General features: G+C 35.6%; 1 protein-coding gene and 1 long non-coding RNA gene across 3 annotated transcripts; one reads left to right on the top strand and one right to left on the bottom strand.

Annotated features, from left to right (window-relative positions):
• Nucleotides 1–4958: 4958 nt before the first annotated feature.
• LOC147857322 (E3 UFM1-protein ligase 1 homolog) lies at nucleotides 4959–15998 on the top strand. Of its 2 annotated transcripts, XM_087328414.1 has the most exons (21): nucleotides 4959–4996; nucleotides 5044–5231; nucleotides 6352–6663; nucleotides 7480–7752; nucleotides 8124–8171; nucleotides 8265–8330; nucleotides 8403–8506; nucleotides 8590–8683; nucleotides 8755–8811; nucleotides 11064–11484; nucleotides 12930–13084; nucleotides 13164–13229; nucleotides 13317–13385; nucleotides 13651–13740; nucleotides 13824–13889; nucleotides 14104–14150; nucleotides 14233–14296; nucleotides 14371–14448; nucleotides 14527–14589; nucleotides 14661–14753; nucleotides 15644–15998. In XM_087328414.1, the coding sequence occupies exons 2-21, from the start codon at nucleotides 5058–5060 to the stop codon at nucleotides 15737–15739; spliced, it is 2436 nt and encodes an 811-aa protein (XP_087184540.1). In that variant the 5' UTR covers nucleotides 4959–4996; nucleotides 5044–5057; the 3' UTR covers nucleotides 15740–15998. The 2 variants fall into 2 exon arrangements, 1 of the variants encoding a protein (XP_087184540.1); XR_015530589.1 differs by lacking the exons at nucleotides 4959–4996; nucleotides 14527–14589; nucleotides 14661–14753; nucleotides 15644–15998 and having other exon boundaries at nucleotides 5018–5231; nucleotides 14114–14150; nucleotides 14371–14435.
• A 918-nt stretch (nucleotides 15999–16916) lies between these two features.
• On the bottom strand, nucleotides 16917–18684 carry LOC147857321 (uncharacterized). Its single transcript, XR_015530564.1, has 2 exons — nucleotides 18163–18684; nucleotides 16917–17476 (listed from the first exon to the last, which is right to left on the bottom strand). It is a non-coding gene; the product is annotated as an uncharacterized LOC147857321 (long non-coding RNA).
• Between the last annotated feature and the right edge of the window lie 7986 nt (nucleotides 18685–26670).

Raw genomic sequence — 26670 nt, 5'->3', positions numbered from 1 at the left:
CAAAAACAAGACATGGAGCCTTGTTCCCAAACCATCAAAATCAAACATTATTAGCTGTAAGTGGTTATTTACAAAAAAAATTGATGCTCAAGGCAATTCTGTTCACTTCAAAGCTCGATTGGTAGCTAGATGATTTACTCAAATTCCGGGGGTTGACTATCATGAGACATTCTCTCCCACACTTAAACTCACTTCTCTCCATCTCATATTTGCCATTACTGCATATTTAATTTTAGAACTCCATCATGTCGACATTGAGACAACTTTCCTGCATGGAGATTTGAAGGAGGATATCTATATGGAGCAACCCCCAATACTTCAAGATAGTGCACATCCTGATTATGTATGCAAATTGCATAAACCTCTCTATGGCTTGAAGCAATCGCCGCGTCAATGGTATGCCAAACTCCATAACTTTCTCCTTCACAAGGGTTTTATGCAACTACAATCAAAACCAACATTGTACATCCGCAAGCAGGATTCCAATTTCCTCTTATTAGGAGTTTATGTGGATGACTTACCAATTGTTGGTACCTCTCGACATGACATTCTTCAATTTTTCAAGGAGTTACAAACTTCCTTTCCCACCAAGCACCTTGGAGAACTTGAATACTTTCTTGGTCTAGAAGTCAAGCGTAATCGCAGTACGGGAATCCTCTCCATCTCCCAAAATAAATTAGTTTATGGTATTCTTCAAAAGTTTGATATGATGGATTGTTACTCCACTCACTATTCCTTGCCATCTATCTAGCTCTGACTCTCCTCCTCTACTCACGAAGAAGTTTCTTTTATGAAAAATATATCATATCGCCAAATTCTTGGTAGTTTGCGATACTTAGTGAGCTGCACCCGCCCTGATCTATCATTCTCCACAGGTTTTCTATGACTTTTTATGGAGCATCCAGGCCCATGTCATTGGGAAGCCTTGAAACGTGTCCTCCGATACTTAAAATACACACGTGATATGACCCTCTCGTACAAAGCCTTGCCCGCGTTCTCTAAAGGTGGAATGGTGGCTCCATTACATGGCTGGACAGATGCAGACTAGGGTGGTGACAAAGATACCTCACGATCTACATCCATATATCTTTTCACATTCAGTGGTGGTGCCATCACTTGGAAGACAAAGAAACAATCTACGATGGCATTGTCCTCCACAGAGACTGAGTATATCGTTGCCACCTTGGTCGCTAAAGAGGGGCTTTGGCTAAAATCCATTTTTGATGAACTCAACATTATCCACATTAATGAGTTCTAGCTTTGGTGTGATAATAAGTCATGTATAACGATAGCACGGAATCCAAATATCACTGAACAGAACAAGCACATTCGGGCCCGCTATCATTTTTTGTGTGAATTATTTGAGGATGGTACCATTCGCCTTGACTATACTCCTACCCTCCACATGTGGGCGGATTTCTTGACCAAACCAGTGCCTGCTGTCAAACATTGGTCTTGTTGCCAACATGTTGGCCTCAAATGCGGTGCTAGAGTTACGGGAGGGTGTTAGAAACAACAAAACAGTTTCAAAGCAACTACTTTTAGTTATCACATTAACTCTACACCACATCTAGATTAGTTACTATTATTAACTATTACTGTTTTCCTTTTATTAGTAACCGTATTTTTAAACACATCAACGTTCCCTCCACTTTCTCTATTATATAAAGAGGAAACCAGGAACGTTAGAGTGTGGTATTTTTATGCTCTAGTTGTTGTAGCAATTAACTCTTGTAGTTGTATTCCAACTTGTTATCCCACCTTATTATCTATTACATAGCAGTATCAATTCTCCTCATTTTTGTTCATGTATCTCTCATTTCCTTACAAGTGAGAGGTTTGGGGTTTGAGGGGTATTTTTGGGAATTTCAATTAGTAAAAGTATCTACTATGAGTGAGAGGTTTGAGGTTTGTGGGGTATTTTAGGGAAATTCAATTAGTGTAAAAGTATATGTTATGAGTGAGAGGTTAGAGGTTTGAGTCCTACTTGGGACCCTGGGAAATCAAGTGGATGAATGAATGTGATGGTGGATATTATGAGAAAGACTTGCGTCAAGAGTTTAATACCAATTTCCCTCTCCATTTGAGCTTTCTTTTAGGAGGACGACACATGCACACACATTAGATGGGTATTTTAGGGGATATTCTAAACTTCACTTGTGGAATATGTAGGGGAATTTCTGGTAAAAATCCTTCCCTATATGTTATGTCTACCACGTATGTTCCTCGTTCGCACCTCTACTCTAGCTTATTCCTTAATGAAGTGGAGGAAGCAACAAAAAGGGCGTGAATCCATCACGACAAGCAACAAAAAGGAATTTCTTGAACACAACTTATATAAGGAAGGGACAAGGGAGGTTTTGGTGAAAGAATTTCTGGTAAAATTCCTTCCAATATGTTCTCTTCTACCTTGATTCACACCTTTATCTACCCTCTTCCTTGACAAAGTGGATGAAGCAAAGGGTTGCTTGCATCACAATAAGAGATGTAAATCCCATCAACAATTTGTTTTTGATATGTTTATTATAATTATAGATTGACACATACGTGATATTAGAGAATACAAAATGACCCCAAGAATATTACAAAACCATTCGTTTTAAATTTACATAATAAAAATGATTTAATTTACTAAAAAAAGAATTAATTCACTAATAATGAATTAATTTACTAAAAATATTAAATGATTAATTAGGGTTCCTAATTTCGGCCAAATTTAGGGTTTCAAGAATAAAAATATGAATTAATTCACTAATAATGAATCATTTTGCTAAAAAATTAATTAATTTGCGAATAATTAAATAATTAGGGTTCTTAATTTCAACCAAATTAAGGGTTTCAGCAAAATCCTGAGTTTGGAGGCCAAAAACAATATGTAGGTGTCATCAAAGGATGAGGGGGAGGCGAGGATGTAGGCCGAGAAGAATAAATATGGTCGAAATTAGGGTTTTGACTAGAATTAGGGTTTTCAGCAGAACCCCTAATTTGGCGGCCAAGAACATAATGCAAGGGGAGGCGAGGGTGTAAGCATCGCGAACAAGATGCAAGGTGTTGTAAGTTCCATGTTGCTCGCTCACAGTAACTAGCATTAAAAAAGTTGATTTTGTTTTTCAAAAAAAAGTTTTAAAAGTAAACAAATGAATATTGTTACCTATATTTGTATTCGCATTCGTATGCATTCGTGAGGGAGGCCCCACGAATGTGAATATGTCAGTCTATGATTATAATACATATATATTTATCCATCTATCAATTAACTGTGTGTGTGAACATTTTGCTTTCATACATCTCTGTAGATTGTGTGGTGATATTTCTTCTCTCTTTTTTCATGTATGAAAGGGAATCTCGTTTGATTGCTTTGCGAATGCAGATGCACTTTGTACAAATTGTAAAAGAAAGAAAGGCTTTTAACGTACTTTAGATCGCTTGATTGTTTGATCCTCCTTGATATTTTATTTTTGGCGATTATCAAAGAATCATCATGATAAGTTTGCAAATAAAACAAGTGCTTGCTGATGTAAAAAAAGGATAAATAGGTTGAATGCAAGTGTCATGGCTATACAATCTTTAGGTGCACATTCTTTATTATATTGACAATGAATTTGCATAGTTGATAGATGTTGATATTTTTTAATTGTCATTAGAGGTCAAATATGACCTATGGGGCCAATGGGAATTCCTTTGCACAACATGTGTAAGGTTGAGTCTTCATTCTTAATGCTTGAGAATTTTGTTGATGAATTTGTGTATTGCGATTGTAAGAGGAATATATGGAGTGATACAACCAAATGGACAATTCGAGTATAGCAAACTCAAATTTAACCAAAGGTGGAACATTGTAATGTGTATGATGTGTTTGACAAATAGAATGCAATATTCAAACTTGTGAACTTTGTTACATGAAAAGTTTGCATAATCGATGAGTCTTCTTGCATGTCACCTCCAACACCATGTTACACGTGAAAGGGAAAGTGAGTTGATTTGTAGGGTGGGGGGGGAGGGGAGGGGGAGAGAGAGGTTGCCATCGAGCGAGAGAACTTTGTCAACCTTCTTGTAGCTTTTTTCCGCAAGGAAGACATCAAGGAGTAGTTTGGGAGTTTTGAAATATATTAAGTGGTAATGCTTGGAGCTCGAAAGATATTAAGGTGCATATGGGAGAAGAGATTAAAGGGTGTTATTGTAAGGTATAGAGGAGTATCTTGGAAAGATAAGAGGAGGGGGGTATTCTCGGAGTTTGGAACAATACTACGAAAGGGTAGTTTTGAGAGACAGTAAGGGGTATTCTGAAAGTTTTGAAGGGTGCTAAAAGACAATTTTTGAAGAGATAAAGAGGTGTATATTTGGGAGCTTGGAAGAATTGCAAGGAAGAGAGGGATAAATTGGCAAAATTTGGAAACCCTAAAACCTAAACCCTAAACCAATTTGGAGAGATACAAGGAGGATATATCAAGTCACATCCATAGATTTCTACCATAGAAAGGGACCAACATATCTCCAACAATCTACACTATTGCCATTTGGCATGTGTTTGTTTGAAGCATAAATGCATAGGAAGGAAACCAATTGAATTAATCTTTAAGAAAATAAATTGGTAATTTTACATTTTCATTCAATGTAAATTGGGCAAATTTGGAGAGTTACAGAGGGAGGGGTATTTTGGACAATTTCATTCCATGTAAATTGGGCAAATTTGGAAAGTTACAGAGGGAGGGGGTATTTTGGGCAAAATTGGAAAGATATAGAGGGAGGGGTATTTTGGGAAATTTTGGAAAGATATAGAGGGAGGTGTATTTTGGGAAATTTGGAATATATGTATTATATAGAGGGAGGGGTATTTTGGGAAATTTAGAATATATATAGAGGGAGGGGTATTTTGAGCAATTTTGGAAAACATGTCTTAGAATTTCCTTCTTGTTTTCTGAAGAAGGCGAAGAGGAAGGAGACGAAGGAGAGAGAGAGAGAGAGAGAGAGAGAGAGAGAGAGAGAGAGAGAGAAGGTTTTTTGGATCCATGAGAGAGAGAGAGAGAGAGAGAGAGAGAGAAGGTTTTTTGGTCTCCATGGATCCTGAGCTTCTGCAGCTGCAGAGGCTCTTCGAAGCGGCGCAGCAGGCCAAAGCAAGCACCAGGCTTTCGGAGCGCAACGTGGTTGAGCTGGTGACCAAATTGCAAGAGCTCCGATTGCTTGAATCCAACCTACTTCACACTGTTTCTGGGAAGGAATACCTCACACAGGTTTGATTTCCTTTTGCTTATTTATTTATCGTGTCTTGCTTATTTGGCATATACATGTTTTAGTGACTATGTATATGTAATATCGTTTCATGCACATGTTTCAAATGCTTCTATATGTATGCGCATCCACATACTCACGTGTTGTATATATGTATGCATATGAAGGAATTTACTATGCACATTCATGTATGTACTATGAACGCATTGTGTACATCTATGCATGTGTGTGTGCGCTATGCACGTTCATTTATGCACACAGTGTTCATATCCATGGAATGGACATATGTAATACATGCATCCATGTATGTCCCTTTTCTTTATGTCAATCTATACGTCTTCACATGTTTTTCGATGCATGCATGCACATAATACGTGTATCTGTGTATGAATTCATTTTTCATTTTTGTAGATTCATGTAAAACAAGTGCACCCATGTCGGATGCATTTGAAATAAATGCATACATAAGTGCACAGAGAAAGTGCATACATAATATTTTTCATCCATGGATTGCCGTGTTCTATCCAAATCTATACATATATATACATAACATGCGTGGCCATTTTTGCACTTCTTTTTATAGCTGCGAATTAAACAAGAGCATCCATAAAATTAGGTGCTGTTCATAGGTGCACTCACCTAATGTGCTCGTTTTTTATGTATCAATTCCAATATCCGCATATCGTCATATTACGTGCATCCATGAATTAACATTCCGTGTGCATTCCTTTATGACTCGGGGTATATGCATTTATATTCAATATGCATGCTTTGTGAGTGTGGCTATATGCAGAGTAGTTTCACAATTTTAATTGTAAGTTTGATACTTTGTTTATTAATTATTATTTTCATTTTATAATTTAAAAGAAATTCTTTTTGATTTGGAGCATGCTTGATGATTCATCATAGTTTTTTTTTTCCGTGGTTCAATTAATGATGATATCATACTTAGATTTCATGTTTCATGTTAGATCAAGACTTTTATCATGAGTCCTATGCTTTGAAATGAAAAAAAATGATCTCTTTTTTACTTTTAATAGGTTTAGATGGAAATGATTAATTCCCAAGGTCATATTATAGATTTATAAACGAAAATCACGAAAACCTTTAACTTTAATGCAGGACCATTTGAGACATGAGATGGAATTGGAGATTAGAAGACTTGGGCGTGTTTCATTAATTGAAGCTGCCAATGGGATTGGTGTTGATCTCTTTTATTGTGAGAGACAAGCGGAGTCTATTGTTGCTGCCCATACTGACCTAATGCTAGTGCAAGGAGAAGTAATTTCAACTGGATATTGGGATATGGTAGCTGAAGAAATTAATGAGAGTTTGCAGGAAGCAAGTCAAGTATCGTTAGCCGATCTTGCTGCACGTTTGAATGTCGGTTCTGAGCTACTCACAACTATGCTGGAGCCACGGATGGGAAATCTTGTAAGAGGTTAAATTAAGTGTTGTAAAAGATCATCTTCTTTGTGCTATTGCACTCCTCATTTAAAATGAAGCAATTGTGTCTATGAATGGAACAATAGCACAGCCTGGGCTTGAATGTAGTAATGGTGGCGACTCCCTCAATCTAGTAGTGGACGTTGTTGAGTATGTGTATTGATAATAAAGATTTCCCCCTGGAGATATCTGAGATATGGGAATGTCGTCATGTTCCATAGCATAATTATAATTAGCATTATCATCATCATTGTCATAGTTGCCAGTATCTGTGCAATGTGATTGATTGTAGATGTATGGTGCTGGGTTTTAAATTTCTTCTTTTTCCAATCATGCCATCACAAATGGCCAAACTGAAGAGATCATTACCCTTTCCAAGTAAAGGATCCAAGCTTGAACATACCTACATTTTGTTGCTTTAAGAAAGATATGACTGTACCTTTGACAAACAGTCCCCACATCCCCAGATGTATTTAATTGAGCTATTGACAGTCTGGAAGACATTGAAGGCCTCCATGTATGTATGTATTATACTCTGGACATGTGCATCGAGGTAAGCATGGATGTGGCCAATCCAATAAGTATCTTGACCTAGAGGAACGATAAACTCCACAAGTGTAGTAAAAATTGCATGTCTCTCACATTCCAAATACTGAAATTGTAAATTTGGCAATAAAATATGCCAAATTTGGGTTAGCAAGTTTGATAGTGCATTTTATAGACCACAAAAGTATGCTTATTTTTTCTGAAAACTATTGTAAATTATTGTATATCTAAACTTGTCTAGGGGCCCTGTCATTACAGATTCATGGGAAATTGGAGGGAGGACAACTTTATACACAAGCATATGTTACAAGGATAAAATCAATGATTCGGGGGGCAGTTAGAGCACTCATGGTTCCAACAAATCTTTCAAATGTTTGGGATGTTCTGCAGCAACAACTTATAGGGACAAATGGTGGTCCTGGGGTAATCATTGGTGAAGGAAAGTTATTTCAAAGTTTGTTCAATGGACTTCTGAAGGAGGGAGCTTTCTCTGGCACACTTCGTGGGGGTGGATCTGTTTGGATCCCTGCAGTAAGATTCTTGTACATTGTGTTGCTCCTTTTATGATGTACTTCGTGCATATTGAAATCATGAATAGAATACACGAAGGGCTAAAGCTGCCTCTAGACATAGAAATATCAAATGGTTTACTTCTATATTTTGTATTTTGTTGAAACATTAGAAAGCAAACAGCATCACTTAAATTTGGTTTTAAAAATGTAAGTTAATCACGTCTCCATATGGCCATGATGGTAGAATTCTCTATGCAGTTCATCCTAATCCCTTATAGTTAATCAACACCAAAGGACTCCCAGCTATGAATATGAACACCATGCTTGTTACACATTGTAATATTATGCCAGGATAGAAACATGACGCCATTTATTGTTACAAACTTGCAGGTATTTGAAAAAGCTCAACATGAAGGGGTCGAGTCTTTTTACTCACAGGTTTCTTTTTTATTTAGGGAAAAGTGCTAATATCTATGTGCTACGATAGATAAAGAAATATTCCTGGCATTAACCGTTACATTTGGACCTCAGAATTCATATGCAACTTATGATATGCTTCGAAGGCTTGCAATATCACAACCTAAGCAGTTTCTTCAGGTAAGCCTATTTTGCAAAGTACTTGGAATGTATTCCTTGTGGCACTTTATATGATGGTGTGTAAATTTGCAGGAGAAGTATGCAGATGGCATCGCATTGGATTCTGTATTTGTACATTCCTCTTTGGTTAACATGATAGATGCAGCTGTAGACGAGGCAATTGATGGTGGTGGATGGTACAATAAATTGCCATATTGTTGGCCCTCCTTGTACAAAATACAAGATTATAAGTAATGAAACTTTTGGTCTGTATGATCAGGATTGACTGTGTTGCACTGGTTCCATCAATGTTTTCATCATCTGATGTGGGTAAACTTGTATCCCTTTGCCCATGTGTTCAAAGGGCTGAAAAGGTAATTTTCTCTTTAAACAGTTTTATGTTAAATCTCATTTCTTCATGCAATTTATATGCTTCTCCTTGCAGGAATCTAGAGCCATAATTCTCGCAGAGACCTGTGTGATAAGTGCTGGATTTCTGAAGGTAAGTTACTGTTTGTAAAGCCCCCAAGAATTTTACAATTGTTTCATTTATTTAAGTACCGGTATAGGGGAATACTACAGCAGGAATAATAGTCAATATACATTAAACTTGAAGTTTCTTTAATTCCACTCCTCATAGCATCGAAGTATAATATTCAGATAATTTGGAAGCAAATACATACTTAAATTGACACTGATTCATTGCTACAATCCGTTCATGCAATGAAATAGATTACCAATCTAGTGCATTCCATTTCAAGAAATATTTCCTTTCTCATTTGAAATCTTAGCAAAATTGTATACGAATAAAAGATAAGAGCTTTCACTTGTCATAAGCCTATTGATAGTGTCAAACATAACTAGGGATTCACTTTCCCTGGATTTTTTTAATTTCCCTATAGGACATATATCATCCAATATATGGGGTGATCTTCACATGGTGGATATGGTTGTCCAAACAGATTACTTCAGCTGTTTTGCTTGCATGACATGGATAACTAAGTATCTAAATTACTATGCATATCTGTCACTTGTAAACCCTCAACCTTATTACTTCTTGAAAGGTATGCAAGGATTTGTAAACACTGTCATCGCTATCAATAGAATGTCCTTTGTTACGGAATTAATTGCTGAATCCACTCCCCAATGACCAGAATTTGAGGATTGAGCTACCTGAGTGAAAAGAAATATGATTTGTGGAAGAGGAATACAGACCTGCACTTCCAACATTCAAGCATCATTCTTTAGTGCAGGTTAAATTTTCTCTTCATGGAAGATTTCTTCAGGATCTTTGAAAATTCTCTCATCCTGAATCAGCATCTATGGTGCATTATTTAAATTCCTTTGCTCTTTCACATATCGGTGAAGGCTCTTGTCATTAGTCTTCAATATTAGTGTCTTAGAGTGATCTCACCAGATTTAATTTGATTTAGCTTTCACCTGTAGGTTGAAACTTAAAGTTTTAGTAAACACCACTAGGCTCAAATGCTTGGTGCCCTTGCACGAGGAGAGGAAGGGACGTAACATCTCCAAAAAACCAAAATTGTCTATGATGTTTGAGAAGTTATTGCAACTGAAAATATTGTATCTTCTACGAGAAAAATGAAAGAAATGATGTGTATCTGCCCAAGTAGTAAGCATGCTTACAAAATCATATTCTAAGATCAAGTATGTTGAATTGATGTATACTCCTAAGTTATGTTTTAGGGAAGAACTTTATGCTAGGCTAATCTTAGGTTTAGTGGTTCTTGGTATTGTCAAGGATTATCAAGGAGTGATCACTGTCATTCAGTATAATGGCAATCTTTGTTTTGCTATTAAAGCCAGAGTTCCTGTTAGAGTTATGATCTTACGTAAGCATATGATAAGGATATAAGATATAAGAAAAAAGAAACGCGAGAGAGAAAGAAGGGTGCCGATGCACCCAACCACCCCCGAGCGAAGGGATTGAGACGGACTCGAGCCTCGATCGGCGTCCCATACCACCGCCGTGTCGTCGAGTCGTACCTGGTGCTGGCGCGCTCGCTACAAGAGTTGACCCACCACAAGAACAGAATCTCGACGTAGTCAAGAGATGATCAAATGAGGGTAGCTAGGCCTCATATTTATAGCGAGATCCAAGGCCCCCAGGCACGTTCACACTTGGCCTAATGGGTTGTCTCAATCCCGAGGATTAAAAGTGATCCTCCCCTTCTTTACACTCTCATTTAACCTTCACACTTATCCATGTGTATAGAATACTACGGTAAATTCTCACCACGGGATATTATATGGTCATGCCTGTAACAGTTCCTAACCAACCAATCGAGATTATTCTCTAGTCATGTGGTCTGCGGATTACTGTCAGAGATGGAAGAACCATTTCTTCACATACCTGGATGTGGAGACGAAAGATGACTACTGATTAGAAGGATGTTGCTTCTGTGCGAATTTAAGTGATTAATAACCTGTGGCTATTATGAGTAATTTTTATGGGATCAAGTTGTATGTAGGAAAGTCTTCTATGATCTTCAGAAATCTAAATTTTTCTTTGACCTCTTCAGCTTGTTGTTGAACTTTCTAGAATGCTTTGGTGTTTTGTTTCTGCTGTTTAAAATTGAGCTAACTAATTTAATATAACCATCTTTCCTTAGGGACAAACCTATTGGCATGGTTAGACTTTCATTGACACTGACACTGATTTAAAATAGATTGGAAAACTGGAAGCTTTCTATCTTCCTTTTTATGATGTAGTAAGGTAAATTTTATCTATAGGTGGTGTCAGAAAAATTGGAAACTGAAGTCAGAGAGCTGGCGAAAATGTCAACAGTTACAGATCTTGTGGCACGTTTGAGTCAACATAATTCTGGGAATGGCATCTTGAATGCAGCTTCAGATGATAAGGAAGCTAACTCTAAAGGGAATGCTTCACAAGTAAAACCTGGTAAAAGAAAAGGAGCTACAAAATTCTCAGTAAATGAAGTTGTAGAAGATGAGTATGTTTCTGGAAAAGGATTAAAATCTAAGAAGAAGGGTGGAAAAGGAAAGGGTGGAAATTCTGAACTTGGTTCTTTAAGCAAAGGAGGCAGAGGAAATATAGAAAAACAAGTTACACGAGGAGATGAGGTGCTATCTGAAGACTATATTTCGTCCCGGATTCTTGAAAATTTCCCTGATCTTGAGGGTGCTGGTACAGGTAATATAATTATCTGTGACATTTTTTATGCTTGTATCTCATTACTAATTTTGATGTCTACATGAGAGCTTGAGAACGAGTATTTTCTGGTTAAGTTCTCCAAAACTGATGCTGTTTGAATTGTGGTCCAAATCTTGTGAAGAAATCAAGAACCTCATTTGAGGTTGTAATTTACAGAAAACGGAAATTAATTGCTAAAAAAATGATGGGTTGTGCTGGTTCCGTACATGGGATGCACTCTATAACATGCAGTCTATATGTATCTTCATGATTACAATTCGTTTGGAAGGATTTGCAAAGTTCTTTGTTCTTACATGGTCATTCGACAATACAAATCTCTCTTTGCTATTTGGTTGCATGGATTTAACTCTTGAGCAATTTGTTATATTTTTTTTCCAGTTAGACTTTGGGCTCCAGTCATACTTTTCCTATCTTTTTTCGCATTCTAACGATGCCTTGAAGGATAGGGAAGTTCATAGCTATAATAACCTCTTTGAGTTCCAGGACATTATTGATATTCATCTCTTTGTTCTAATTGTTATATATCTTTCTTTCTTTCTTTCTTTGTCCTAATTGTTTCTCAGTTTTCACGTCAAATGAACATTTCCCTACTAATGTACTAGTTAAGTCAAATGAACGTTTCCCTACTATGTCATCTATCAAAGTTTTGTGACTTGCTAGCATAATGCGGGGAACAGTGTTTCCTGCATGGTAAGCGGTATGAATGTAGCCCTTTTGAAAATTACGATTTCCCTTGCCATTCTACTGGTATTGCCTTCCTGCCTTTACTGTTGCTTCTCTTCCTTGCAAAATTTCTGATTCCCTGTCTATGTTGATTGAATTCCCCGTCCAGGATAATTGAATTTTGATCTGTCTATTTTTGTCTATCTATAATCACTAGTTCAACAGTGTTAAGTCTTTACTCCGGATAATATTTCAATTTGTGGAAACTTAAAGATATTATGTTTTAAATATGTGATATGTGTATTATGTTGTGGTTTAATGTCATAATATATATATATATATATATATAGATCAATCATAATATCTACATGACCAGATGTTATTGGAATCATGAATTTCTTCATATTATGACCAGATGGAGTTGTTTATTCAGGCATCTTTACAGAATAAAAAACTAAATTGAACTATCCATTCTTGGTTTTCTCTCATTTTCCATGAAGAGGTTTAGTTTTTGAGATCTGACCCTCGCCATTGATCAACAAAAGAAAAAATGGAAGAAAAACTGTGTTCTATGTTGGCATCCTAAGACTAAAAATGGCTTCAAATATAATCATGAATTATGAATAATCAGCAATTGTATTTGATGCCTGATCATTGGTGTTGCCCTCAGGAAAGGAACAGTTAAGCTTTATTGTTTTTTATGAACAACGAAAATAATGATATTAATATTTTTCCTGTGTAATACATGCTAACTTTTGTAGATGATGATGGTGAAGGAGCATTATCAAAGGCCATTGCAGCTCACCTTAAACCTGTACTTGTTTCTACTTGGGAAAAAGTCAAACAAGCTTCCTTCACAGCTGCAGCTGAAGAGCGGCGTCAACGTGCAGAGAACCTGCAGAAAACAATTGACGAGGTCTTAGAAGAATTTTCCTGAATGAGCATCAACAATTTCCTATTGCATCTGGTCAACTGAACATCTTTGTCTATGGCAGCTATATGCAAATTTGCAGCTCTTCACTAAAGCTTTGGATATATTTGATGATGACAATATTTCTTTGGTAATGTTTTTCTTAAAGATAATCTTACTACAAAGATTTCAATGTCTAAGTTATGCCATTGCTTTTTTTTCTGTTTGCTATTTACAGCCTGCTCTACACAGACATCTACTGAGGACAACAGCATCAGAACTTGTGGATGCAATATTGTATACTCAAGTAAGCTAAAATGTTGTTCTTCATACAAACAAGGTCTGAAGAATGAATTTTAGTATCAAATGCATCTGTCTATCCCCTTTCTAAAGAGTATTGACGTGAATCTCAAGAATGAATTTTGCTGAGGGAAAGAATGCTTTCTTTTCACCTATAAAAGCTATTTTCCCCTGCAGAGACTCTTCTATCAAGTCCAATATATCTGTGTACTATTTTACTCGAATTTAATCGATAGGGTGAAAGTTTGCTTGTTTTTTGTAATGATGATTAGGAATTTGAGAAGAGATTGGAGAATGGGGATACTTGCACGAACTTCCCGAGCACTGCAGTTCCCTTAAGTACTCCTCAAAAGCTTGTTCTGGTAATTTTCTTTTCTTTGAAAAATAGGCCACATTATAAGATGATGCAATTTTACATGGATGAAATAGGTTATTTTTCTTTCAGGCTAAAGGTTGTAAGGGTTCTTTATCAACAAAGTGTATAAAAATGGTGGAGGTACTAGATGGCAAGGTATATTATATCGAGGAATTTACCATGATTAATTGTTTTCATCCTGTCCAATATAGTGCTAAAATTCTCATCCTTTATTAAAGCACATCTTTTTGTTTAGTAGATACTGGTGTTGAAAAGAAGCAACCACATTCATTATAAGTGTTGAGTTTTTGTGAGGAAATTCATGTAAATTGATTGGTTTAAAGATCTCACTTATTTTTTCTCTGTGAAGAATGTTGCAGAATTTGATACGGCTTTGCAAGATGTAGCTGAAGAATGGTATTTTTTCTAGTTTTGCATAGAAAATGATTTTTTTCAGGAAAATTTTAGTGTAACATGCACGTGTTTCCTCTAAAACTAGTGGTTTGCGCTTGAAATTGCTGGACAAAAAGTCAGAAAAGGCCCTTCTTTCATCATATAAGAAGGTACACAGTTTAACATGATATGATACACAGCTGCCATGGCCGTGTGATGCCATTGTTTTGTTTTCTTGTTGAAGGGACTCTGCTCAGAGATTGAGAAAGAGGATGATCCAGTAGCCCTTTTACCTAAAGTTGTTGCATTGCTGTTTGCACAGGTAAAGGAAAATAAGATTCTATGACATGTTTTCAATACTGAAAAGCTTAACTTTTTTTTTGAGTCATCATTTGTGAAGGTATTTAATAAAGCATTGCAAGCTCCTGGAAGGACTATTTTGGCGGCTATCAACCACTTAAAGGTATTTGTGATAGCAATATGATTAATATTACTCTTAATATGGCACACTAATGTTATGGTACTTCCACACAGAATCGAATCCCAGATGAAGCTTACAAGACTTTATCGAATTACCAAATTAGTACTGTCGCGCTACTTTCGATGCTCTCAACCTCAACTCCTGGGGTCTGTATTGTGAATATTTCTTTCTCCCTTTCTTTCTCCTATAAAATCAAGTTGCTACTGGGAATGCTTAAGAGGTTTGTTTCATTAGCACTGGTAGACATGTGCATAATATGACAGATTTTGTTCTGCTGGCATAACATGTAGAGCATTTACTAGGAATTTTAATTGCATTAGCACCACCTGTAGAGGAGTGCGTTGTGTAAGAGATTTAGTTTAATTGAGACCTGTAGGGGCATAACCATCAATCTTGCTTCACATAAGGGTCTAACAAAGTCACTTTGCAGACCCTCAGACTTGACCCATGCTATCTTGGATGTGACTGCCTGTAAGTTTTTTGAAGGAGTCGCTTTCTTGCTACTGGGTATGGTCTATCCGGTAGTTAGCATGAATGATGAAAATATGATCTATTAATCATGAAGGTATGGCTGAATCTTGGATATTTAGAGCTTGTAGCCCTCCGTCTCAGCAGAAGTGCCCAACTGTCTCAAGCATGACCCATAAAGTTTTACAAACATGTGATGAATCATATAATCATATACTTTCTAGCTGGATGATATCCTCCAGATTGTGGAATTGTGCACAAACTTGACGTCTCTAAGAGACCCTGTAGCAAGGCCTCTATTGAACATACACAAATCACGATGTCAAATGACTTGCAGTTATCAGTAAAGAACGTAAATTACTAGTATCAGCATCACATGGTGATATGAGGTGCACGCTGTGTGTGTATTTTCCAATAATTTCCCTTGATATTGTTGGTATGTAGCCTTCTCTAGCCAAATTTTATATTTACTGTGTTGTTGAGTATTCAATTTTTCTCTCTTTTTCTAGACGTCTTTTAATATTGTTTGAACATATTCTCTGAAATCCGACTGTTATTTCTTTATCAGGGAACAGATTGCACTTCATCTAGAGTAGAAGAAAAACGAGAACAATTACAAAGTATGATGCCAAATTTAAAACAAATTGCATCTGCCTCTGAATGAAGCATATGTTAAACTAGTGGTATCTTGATTTCATGTGAGGATTTCACTCTACCATGTATCTATCACACCATGAATATCTTCCCCCCCCCCCTTCCCTGGCCCCAAAAATAAGAGAAAAAGAAAACCAGCATTATTGGTCATAACATATGACCTCTGTAATTACTCTTTCTTAAATTTAAATGGACACTTGTGCCCAAATTTGAAGCCGAGAATCAGTAGTGTTTGTAATTTGTACTGTACTTCCCTAACTGCGAACGCACCAACTTTTTTTGTCAATATCATAATCTGTTTTCATTGAAGACAATTAACCACTTCTATAAACAATGTAAGTGGATTAAATCTGTGCAAGATCTTTTTGGAAGAATAAAATAAAATAAAATCTGTGCAAGATCATATGGTGTATATGTATTTATTGGAGTTAGCATACTACCTTATATCAATTCTGTGCCAATTACCACGATCCTAAACCAAAGTCAGCGCATGCAGACCCAAGGTCTATTATTGCATGAACCATGCTTGACTAACTATTTCATATGCATGTCAGAGACATATGAAGGGTACACGCTCATATGCAAGTGATGAGAGTGTTCAGAGATGTTATAATAATTGCAGTTGACACACTAAATTAGAAGAATGGACAAGATTTGGCTTGAAGAGACTTAGTGATACAGGTATGAGAGTCAACACCAAGCAAAGAAAGTTGCAACTCAATCTGCCACAGAATGTTTTGTGCGCTTCGTCAGTTCTAGGGAAGAATTCTCAAATATTTCCGGAATTTCCCTCATCAACACCCATAAGTAGTGGAAAAGAACATGGATTGATCGTATGATTGCTGAAAGACTGGATATAACTGAGCTGTCCACATAATTCTGTTGTGTAGCATGGTAATCAATGTTTCAGCCAAGACAAAATGGGAACTGATGATAATGACAACAAGGTCGTGGATTATCAACACAACGTGATGGGTTCAATTCTACACGTCTCCTAAATTAATGCCGCATTGCTGAATCAGTGTATTGAACCAGTGTTATTGGCTTCAGTAATCGCACCAAAACTATGGTTGCTTTACATGAATCAGAAGCTCTGTAATTATATTGATTTGCATGTTAATTAGCAAATTAAGCTTTGAATCAAGAGCAAAATGAATGGCTCAGAAGCATAATTACGAAATCAAGGATTTCATTATTTCAATTGAAAATGCTTATTTTCAAATTGCAAAGGATTTAATACAGAAGTGTTATTATTAGGAAAACTCATTGAAAATTATGACCAAGCATACTTTTTGAAATTCCAATACACATTCTCAATTGCCTCCTAGTTTGTGTATGTTTAGCCACAGCAATAAAAGGCATTGTACTCTCACTCATATTCTTCATCGAAATGGTGAGGTCACGGGTGCATTTGGAAAAGCTATATACAATATGAAAGTAAAAATAACAAATATTACAAGATCTCTCTCTCTCTCTCTCTCTCTCTATATATATATATATATATATATACCCAATACATACATTGAGTGACTAAACAAGCTAATGAGATAGGAATGAATGCTTGTCTAGTGTACTTGCATATAGGTTCACACCAAGTACTTGATCTCGTAACTTGACTAGGTTTATGGCACAAGCTAATGTGGAAAAGCTAAATCTTTTGAATACAATGCTTATACATACATATACATATTTGAACTTGTTGACTTATGATGAAGAAACAACAATATGCAAGCTTGTTTGTTGCTACCTACATTCACAACATCTCAAAGTGTTAGTGTATGCATATGTATATGATCTATCACTTAGATGTCAACAGATATTACAATGGCTTCCCAATAGGGCAAAAGAATTAATGAAACAATTTATTTACAATATAAGACACATATTTAACATCAATACATGAAATGTTTTACTGAAGCCTCTCTTTTTAACATGGTTTTCTAATGAGACATTTCATAGTTACATGTTAATGGTCCATTTTATGTATGTATGTATATGCTCTTTTGACCCAACACTTTAAATTCTCTTTTTGAAATCCTTTACATATTGGCCAAGTCAATTTCTTCTCATCTCACCATGGTCAAGAGGTCTCGGTATACAACACCCAACAAACTTTGAAACTCCAATGGCACGAATTGACCAAAGTTTCATAGATACCCCAAAAGTTACTACCATATATAATACCCTTTAGTAGCATATATGGAAACATGATTAAAACCATGGATATTGATAGTACATATTTGTCCGTGGTAATTTATTGGATACATGTATTGATAAAATGCAACTATGATGAAAACAATGGCTTCTCTATTAAGAATCAAGTGTTATATGCATGGGTAAGTTTTCATTTATTTATATGTTGTCCTTTTGTATGGACCACATGAAATGCAAGACAAGGTTTTGACAATAAAAAAGGAATGAGACAACACTTACCAATATGTTTATCCCTAGTATTCCTTGACCATGTCACGTGTTTCTTTTTGAGAACTTGTTACGTTCTTGAGGTCACCTCTTGTAGCCATAATATTGTCACTTGGCCCATCACTCTCCGAATTGTCCTTTGGTATCAAGCGCTCACCATGCCTTAGATTAAGAGGTAAACAATATTGATGCTCATTGGTATTGTTGTTATTGACCAAGGTTTGTATCCCACTCTTTGATTCGTTTGCAGCATTCTCCAATCCATGGCTATCTCCGGCTCCCAATGAGAAGTTATAGTTAGGGTTGTTGGCTAGGCTTGAATATTGAGCTCTAGCTTGACTCATGTTTGATTTCCACCCATGTGTACTATGTTCACCTTTAGATACATTTACATGAGTTTCAATATCATCAATGATATCCATCGTCCTCTGAGGGGTTTCAAATTTCTTCAGCGGTTTGGTCTCATTTCCAATATTTGAAGAAATCTTGTAACCATATTCAACATCATTGGACTTGGTTTCCACATTCTCAAGCAATTTGTTGAAAGCAACATCATTGGATTTGGTTTCCACATTCTCATCGGTCAATAAATCATTTAAAGGAGCATTATAATCACACTCACCATTAATCTTCGACTTGGTTACTATGGTCTCGCGTGATTGATGTAAAGGCTTTCCATGGGTGGGGTCACCATTGGTAGGCTTGGTTTCGACGCGACTCTTTGATCTAGCAACCTCAATATCTCTAGAAGGAGACTTGAGGAGCTGATGTTGGCCCGATGGACCTAAGTTGTGACATCCATTCGTGTCGGGGCTTGATTTGACGTACCCTAAGTTCGTTCCACACCTTGTGTACGGTTCACCATTAGATTTGGACACTTTCAATTCTTCGGGTCCACGGGCTTTAAATGTTGTAAGTAATTCCTTCTGTTGGTTGTATAGGTAAGTGGCCAAGGTGGGTGACCAAATGTTGTTATGGTCATGACCTTGGCCATACCATGAACTACTACTCTTCATTCTCCCTTTAGTATCAATGAGCTTGCCCAACATAGACTTCATCTTCACCAATGTGGCCAACCTCAAGACTTTATTAGTGATCTTCACATATGAGTGATGATTGGTTAGCATTTGGTTCTTCTTCTCCTTGATCTTGATCTTGTTCTTGTTCTTCTTAATCATGCCCATTAGGTTAATACAACCGGCATTATCATGATTAGTATTGCTAGTTATGTTGGGACTAAACCCTAAAATCCATGGAGATGGTGGCGCGTATTGATCGTCATCATCGTCGTCACGATCCATCATTAATAGACTAGATTCCAATTGCTCATGATGATTATATTGCAAATTAGATTCTCCACCATCATTAGTACTAACATCATGATTATTATGGGTGCCATTAATCAGATTCCATGAATCTAGTATTGAACTAGCATGAAAGCACCTCATAAGCTTCATGTCAAGGCTAGTGCTCAATTTGCCATTGAAGAAGAATCTATCATGATAAACACCATGCCCCTTGTCATCATCAATTCCATTGATTCTGTCGTGGGATGGATTCAGAGGAATCTGAAGTATATTCTGATGATGATGATATTTGTATCCTGAACATTTAATCTGTGATTGGCATAGGTCTGAAATCTTGGAAGAATGATTCTTCACACTCCTGTCAAGCATATTTGATCTTGGGCTCATTATGAGTGTATGATCCAGTTGTGAGCGATTTAGTTTAGATTCATCCGAAATTTGTGGGGCAAAGAGTTTAGTATCCAAATGTTTTGGGTTTAAATTAGAATGATATAATGATTGGCTATTATTGTGGTAGCAATTATATTGATATTGAAGCTTAGGCGGCAAATTTAGGGCAGCAGAATTAGATGCATTAGGGCAGCTACTCCAGAGTTTCACATGATTAATTTTCGGATTAGATTCATACGCTTCCTCATCCGATTGAAGAATATTCTTTTTATCCATGATGATGGGCCTCCCTGGAGATTCCTCCCATCGGAAAGGCACACCAGAATATTCACAAGCGGCTGCTGGTGCAGGAATATTCAATCCGCTCCTTCTTCTTCTTCCTCTGTTTCTTCTTAAATCGCAGCTAGGTTCGTCAGAAATGTAGTTGTAATGAGCAGACTCCAATTCCATGGCTTAGTGATTTGAATTGAATCCAAAATAAATCAATCCGATAACTAAGTAAATAAATAATTTATTCGATTAGCGAAATTAGCACAACCATAATTAAGTAGAAGAAGTAATTTGTAACTGATTAGCAACGCAATAAAATAGCATAGGTTTTGCATAAGTAATTGGAGAAACCTGTGATGGATTAAAACACAGAGTTTTTATTACTAGGGGCTCATTTAGATCAATCAAATGGTGGTGATGGCGATTGATGAGTCATGAAAATAAGATTTATTAAGAGGAGGTGAAGTGAAGACAAGAGGGAAAATGATGATGATGATGATGATGAAGGACAGTGATTAAAGAAAGTGATTAAGCAAGGCGATGAAGGAAAATGATCAAAGGGAAGTTATTAAGGGAAGTGATTAAGGATAGTGATTAAGGATAGTGATTAAGGAAGGGGATGAAGGAAAATGATCAAAGGAAAGTGATAAAAGGAAAGTGATCAAATGGAAGTGATTAAGGCAAATGATGGAGGCAAGTGATTAAGGAAAGTGATTAGGAAAATTGAGGAAGGAGAGTCAGTTAGAAAAATGATGTTTAGCAGAGTGATTAAGGAAAGTGATTAAGAAAGAATTAGTTGGTTGGAGAATGGAATAAAATCTGAGAAGTGAAGAGAGGGCACAAGTCTAGTTGACTTAAAATTCCTTGGGCTATATAATAAATAAATAAATAAAATCTAAATAATAATACCATTTTTAAATAATAAATAAATAAATAAATAAATAAAATCTAAATAATAATACCATTTTTAAATAATAAAAAAATAAAAAAATAAAAAAAATCTAAATAATAATACCATTTTTAAATAATAAAAAAATAAATAAATAAATAAAATCTAAATAATAATACCATTTTTAAATAATAATAATAATAATAATAAAGAAGAAAAATAAATAAATATTTGTAATAAATACAACAAATGAACATTAGATATAAAAAAGATATATATACATATGTTGTGTGTGTGTAATAAAAAAGAAAAAACTGCAAAAAATTGAAAACATAAAACAAAAGAATAGAAAATAGAAATTTTAATTAATTGACTGCAATGAAAATTGAATGGTAAAAAAATCTGAAAATAAATAAATAAACTTGCAAGATAAAAATCCAAATTTTTTTATCAAGAAGTTTAAGCATTAAATTAGAATTAAAATTTCTAAACTTTGAAAGGAGAGAGGACACTTTTGTAATTTAACAAAGAAAGACACAGAGCAGCATCTCACACTCAAAGCCAAAAGCTTCACAACACTAATTTTAAGTCAAACCACAATATGACCCACAAAGCATCTTCATCATGTATCACATGATCACATAACAAGTTCTTTGTTTAGTGCATAACATTGAGATGGGTTTTATTATATCTGAAGTCCTCTTATGAGTTATGATCATCACTCACTCTTATGATAACTCCTCACTATATTGTAACACACTTGACCCGACCGACCGGCACTTTGCCCTGATATCATGGATTTGCCTCACTTTTTGTCCTCATTGTGAATGTTTCCCCACTTACAAACTATTGATCTAGAGGAGCGAGTGTTTTAAATTACTTGTATCTCGTGAAATCTGTCAGATCACGAATAATCACACCTCAACAATCATGCAACCTGACGCAACCTTATTGGACTATTTATATGTTTTACAAAGTTTTATGACACAAGCCCTTTGGGTTTAGGATACCATGGCCTTGGGTTGTTTGGGCTAGGTATTATGAGTTGAATAATATCGATGGTTGTGAGGAGATGAATTAAAAGTTGCTTCTACGGAAAGCACACATTGAGAGAAACAATAATATGCCTTGAGCATGGCAACGACTATTGTGATTGGTTCTCCCTACATTTGTTGTTGGCCAAAATGCATAGCTTTTACCTTTTGCAACACAACTATTGGTATCAACAAGATGGATAACTAGAATATACTCCACTAGTCAAACTTCAATGTCGATTCGTACAACCCATATTTCGATCATCCCCGCTTTCACATCATCACTCCCTTGTATCCATCCTTGAGCCTTGCAATCGAACCCTAAACCAATCTCATTTGCAAACCAAGAAACGCCCCTCTATTTTAATCCTTCGACAAAAATGTATGTGTATTTTAGTCACCTCACATGCTTTTGTGTTATTGGACTATGTGATATAAAGACTCTAATATAATAATTGGTTAGTGAGATCCTCGTTTGTGTTACCATTTGTGTTGAGCCCAATATTTGATTTGACATTTCATTGTCTTTGTTTGCTCTTCTATTCTTCACTCTCTAAGTATTGTGGGTAGACTTAATTACTAAAACTGTCGTAAGTTGTGTCTATAAGTTAATTATGTTGTTTGTATTGAGGTCATCCTTTCCACATGATCCAATCTAATATGTTACAATCAAGGATAATTGTGTCCTCTATAATGAATTCCAATGCTATTTTAATTTGTAACAATGTTCATTCCAAATTAATAAAGTAACTATAAATACTTATTCCTTGAAGGCTCCACGTCTCACTATATTATGTCACTGTGACTATTTTTAGCACCCCACATGGGGCATTCCAATACCTTGTAAGAGGGACTATGTTTTGCCATCCTGAAAAAGGTCCCATTCTAATAATGGGGGTTTTGCCATTTTCTTCACCCTGCTGATTTGGGCTAGGTTCATACATATCTATTTATATTCAGCATATTATTTTCCTCCCTAATTTTAAGCTTGATGTTCAACATATTAAGCTTGCTTGATTACAATGAATCATTGTACCATTGGGTGCCAAGGCAATCCAAGTGACTGTATTAAGAAAGATAATAGTGAAGGAATGTGTGATTCCTTCTTTTTGGAGATGGAGATAATTCTCTTGATTGGTTTCCCAACCAATGGCTTACTATATATAGAGTATATTTTATTTTCAAACCCAATTATCTATATGAGATTAGAATAATGGCAATTACACAAGATTGGTGCAAAAAATATGTTGAATGTATTAGTCATATAGTTGCTTGGCTTTATGGTTAGTCGCCCTTAAAAATTAAAACAATGTGGTTGCTTCATTATAGTTTTTGCAACTTCATATCATGCTAGACCGCCAACAATGTGTGTTATTAAGTAGGTGAAGATGTTCCCTTGAGACATAAGTCAAAATCAACAAAGAAGTCAAAGTGTATATCGTCTCATAGAAAAGATACCCTAGTGTGAAGACATCCTTGAAGTATCGACTATGTAGTCTTACTCAACTGCCACCCAACCCCACCCTCTTTGAATACGGTGATCTAAGAATACTACTTGTTTGTGAAATTCTTCCGGTGTCCACTTTCTTAGAGGACCATTCAATTAGCAAGATATTCGTAGATATATGTGTTCAAAAAATAATTTGTACAGTAAAAGATTAAGTGCTCAAATATTTGAAAAAACATATCTTAATAGACTATTAGAAAAACAATATTATCTATTTCAAGGCGTATTAATATAGAATTTTGCTCATAAATGTTGTTCTTGCAATGATTTATTTTCAACCTCCATGAAAAATTAATCACGCAAAAGGCAGTGTAGCAAAAACATTTGAGAAATTACTAGGGGTTTAACCCTATCCTCAAAAGAGGTTCATACTGGTTCCTTGCCCATTGTAACATTGCCCTTTGCTTCTACCTAAATGACATTCGGGATTTGTTTCTACATTGTAGTTGAAAGGCCTATAAATTCTAGGAGTTGCAAAACTCCTAAGAACTTATATTCGTACTTATTTGATTGATGTGAAGGAGTTGTAGTATAATGTGTTGGATGTTTGAAGTCATAGTTGAGAAACGTTGGTACCATCTTAGTGTTGGAACGACAAGGATGAAAATCTTTATGACCTCGCATTTTATTCTTTGAATGGAGCCTCAACCAAACATACAATGAACTTTAGGATGATCATCGATGTTTTTTTTGACACATGAACTCCCTTCATGAGAAATGACCTTTATCATGCTCATTCAAATAGTGGTTTGATCCTTATACGAGGGAAACAAATAGAGAACGATAATTGCATTATGATGGCCAAGAGTTTCACGGGATACACAAATTTATCCTATAATAGAACTTGAAGAAATATATAGGGAGAATACTAAGAAAGCTATAATGGATTACATGGACTCTTATTTGTTTAACTAGTGCCCTTCTACATCTCATGCCTCATGGTTTCGAGGGTGAGACGTGAATAGTGTAACTTGTAAAGAAGCAATTAATTACTTACTCTAGTAACTATATTTGGTCTTATATTGAAAATGTTTGTGGATTTGTAACACACTAGAAAGTAAATTGAATTGTTTGGCAAGATTGTGCAAACATCAAGTCGCCATTTCCCATCACATCTCACTCTTTTGACTTTTGAAATTAAGGGAGATTTTGATGTGGCTCATTGTGAGTGGTTTTGGAAAGGTATGCAAGGGCTCCAATGTCTCATATTGATGAGAAATTGATTTATCGACTCTCGTGTATGTATTACTATGGGAGAGATGTCTTTAGAAGTTTTTAGTTGGTTGACTCGACAAATAAATCTTTGAAGTATAACACATCAAGTGAATAGGAGGAATGTTACAAGTCTACATACACTAGGACATTTAAAGTTTGACTAGACAAAGAAACTATTTATTCATGAATTCTTCTCCATAGATACTAGTTTTCGATAGTGAGATCATGAAGAATTTTCACAGGCATGAGTCATGTCAAGCAAATCTCACCAACTCTCTTTGGATTATGTGTATGTCACATACACAATGGTTCACAAGTTCATATAACTAAAGGCATGGAAGAGGTAACCATTGGGAATGTCATGATCATGCTTTTGGTATATAAAAACAATATAGTGTTGTTTTGACTCGCATAATTTCAAAGACGTGCAACTTCTTATCGATATGGTCTTGGAAACTTTTTCAATGTGTAATATAACAAGACAAAATTGTCAATAGCACCAAACCAAGTGCTAACAACAAGAAATAATACATTTTGTACAATAATGGATGACTTACACCACCACTTCTCTATAGCGTTGAATATCAAACTCTTAATATCTCTTCGCATAATTCCAAAAGTGAACATGTCCAAATTTCTAATGTTTTTTTATTGTTAAACTTTCTTTGAAATCAAGATACAAACCTCGTCGTGCTTGTACTTCTTGAGACCGACACACTCCCAATACCAGTGAACTGTGACATTGACACACTTCCCACTGAGATCGTGTACATGGACTTGGGAGGAATGGAGAGGCTTGTGAGGCACATGCTTAAGATATGTTGACTCTTCCTCTTATGCATGAATAATTATAAGACATTATAAATTACAATCAGATAGAAGTTCAATTGAAATTGTCATACAAAATACATGTTGGTTTAAAGTTTGAAAATGATGATATTAATTTGCTTTGTGATATAATAAATGCAAGAGATATGGAGTGAAATTGTAGCCACTCTAAAGCGCCAATATGATGGCCTCAAGGACAACTCCGATGGAGTTGAAAGACAACGAATAGCCTTCATCCAACAATGGTCATCCTCTCCCTTTCTTGAGTCAGCGGGCATCCACATAAGATGGAACTATCGCGTCCCTACAGGGATTTGTACATAATCATCTTGTCTGTAAAATTTTATAACTAACGGAAGGAGTTTTATTTTGGAAAAAATAAAAATAAAGAAGCTACTTATAAATTAGAAACAAATCCAGTTTGATCAAGTTGCTTCCTAGCAACAAGTCACAAAAACAGGAGAACACCCACAATTTCACGTTAAGTCCATTATTGCATTAAATTAAATTGTGTACAATTACAAAAGTTCCTTATGGACAAATAAATGCAATCCCTTTTTCTAGAATGATATATAGCACATCCCTTTTACTAGTTCACCTTCAAAACCATGGCCACTAACTAAGATATTGAATATTTTAATATATATAGATAATTATAGCGTACCTTAGAGTCTTTAATGTTGGCTCAAAAACATGTCCGAAAATAATAATGATTAGTATATGTATCGCAAAATAGATCAAAACTAATATTTCGTGTTGTTGCTCTTAAAACTAATCAACAACATAATGTAAAAAGATTAGATTCATAAGTTCATATATAACCACAATCAACAAGAGTTTCACAAATATATATTGGCAAATGACATAATGGCATGGGTGAGAAGAGGAGGTCTCATTAGTTTATGCAATTTTAAAACATTATGAAGATGGAAAATGTAGTAGATTTGTAACATTGGTGTGGTAAAAGTTTATTCTTCATCATTATCATTGTAATGTATTTTCTCAATAATCTCATAAGCAAGTGTAACTTACTCTCTGTTGTCGAACTTTCATTTCATTAATGTAATGCAAAGCCAATGA

The sequence above is a fragment of the Azolla caroliniana genome, unplaced genomic scaffold, assembly GCF_043228905.1.
Source record: "Azolla caroliniana isolate FFs.n. ecotype wild unplaced genomic scaffold, voAzoCaro1.0.p SCAF_12, whole genome shotgun sequence".
Classification (NCBI taxonomy): domain Eukaryota; kingdom Viridiplantae; phylum Streptophyta; class Polypodiopsida; order Salviniales; family Salviniaceae; genus Azolla; species Azolla caroliniana.
Note: the sequence above shows the minus strand (reverse complement) of the source record. Positions and strands in the feature narration are given on the sequence as shown.

Excerpts from the sequence above, each read along its gene's own strand:
- LOC147857322 (XM_087328414.1), top strand. The coding sequence starts at position 5,058 with ATGGATCCTGAGCTTCTGCAGCTGCAGAGGCTCTTCGAAGCGGCGCAG. Across the intron at positions 13,386-13,650 it reads ATGCAATATTGTATACTCAA|GAATTTGAGAAGAGATTGGA; the intron begins GTAAGCTAAAAT and ends AATGATGATTAG. Across the intron at positions 14,449-14,526 it reads TTGCATTGCTGTTTGCACAG|GTATTTAATAAAGCATTGCA; the intron begins GTAAAGGAAAAT and ends TCATTTGTGAAG.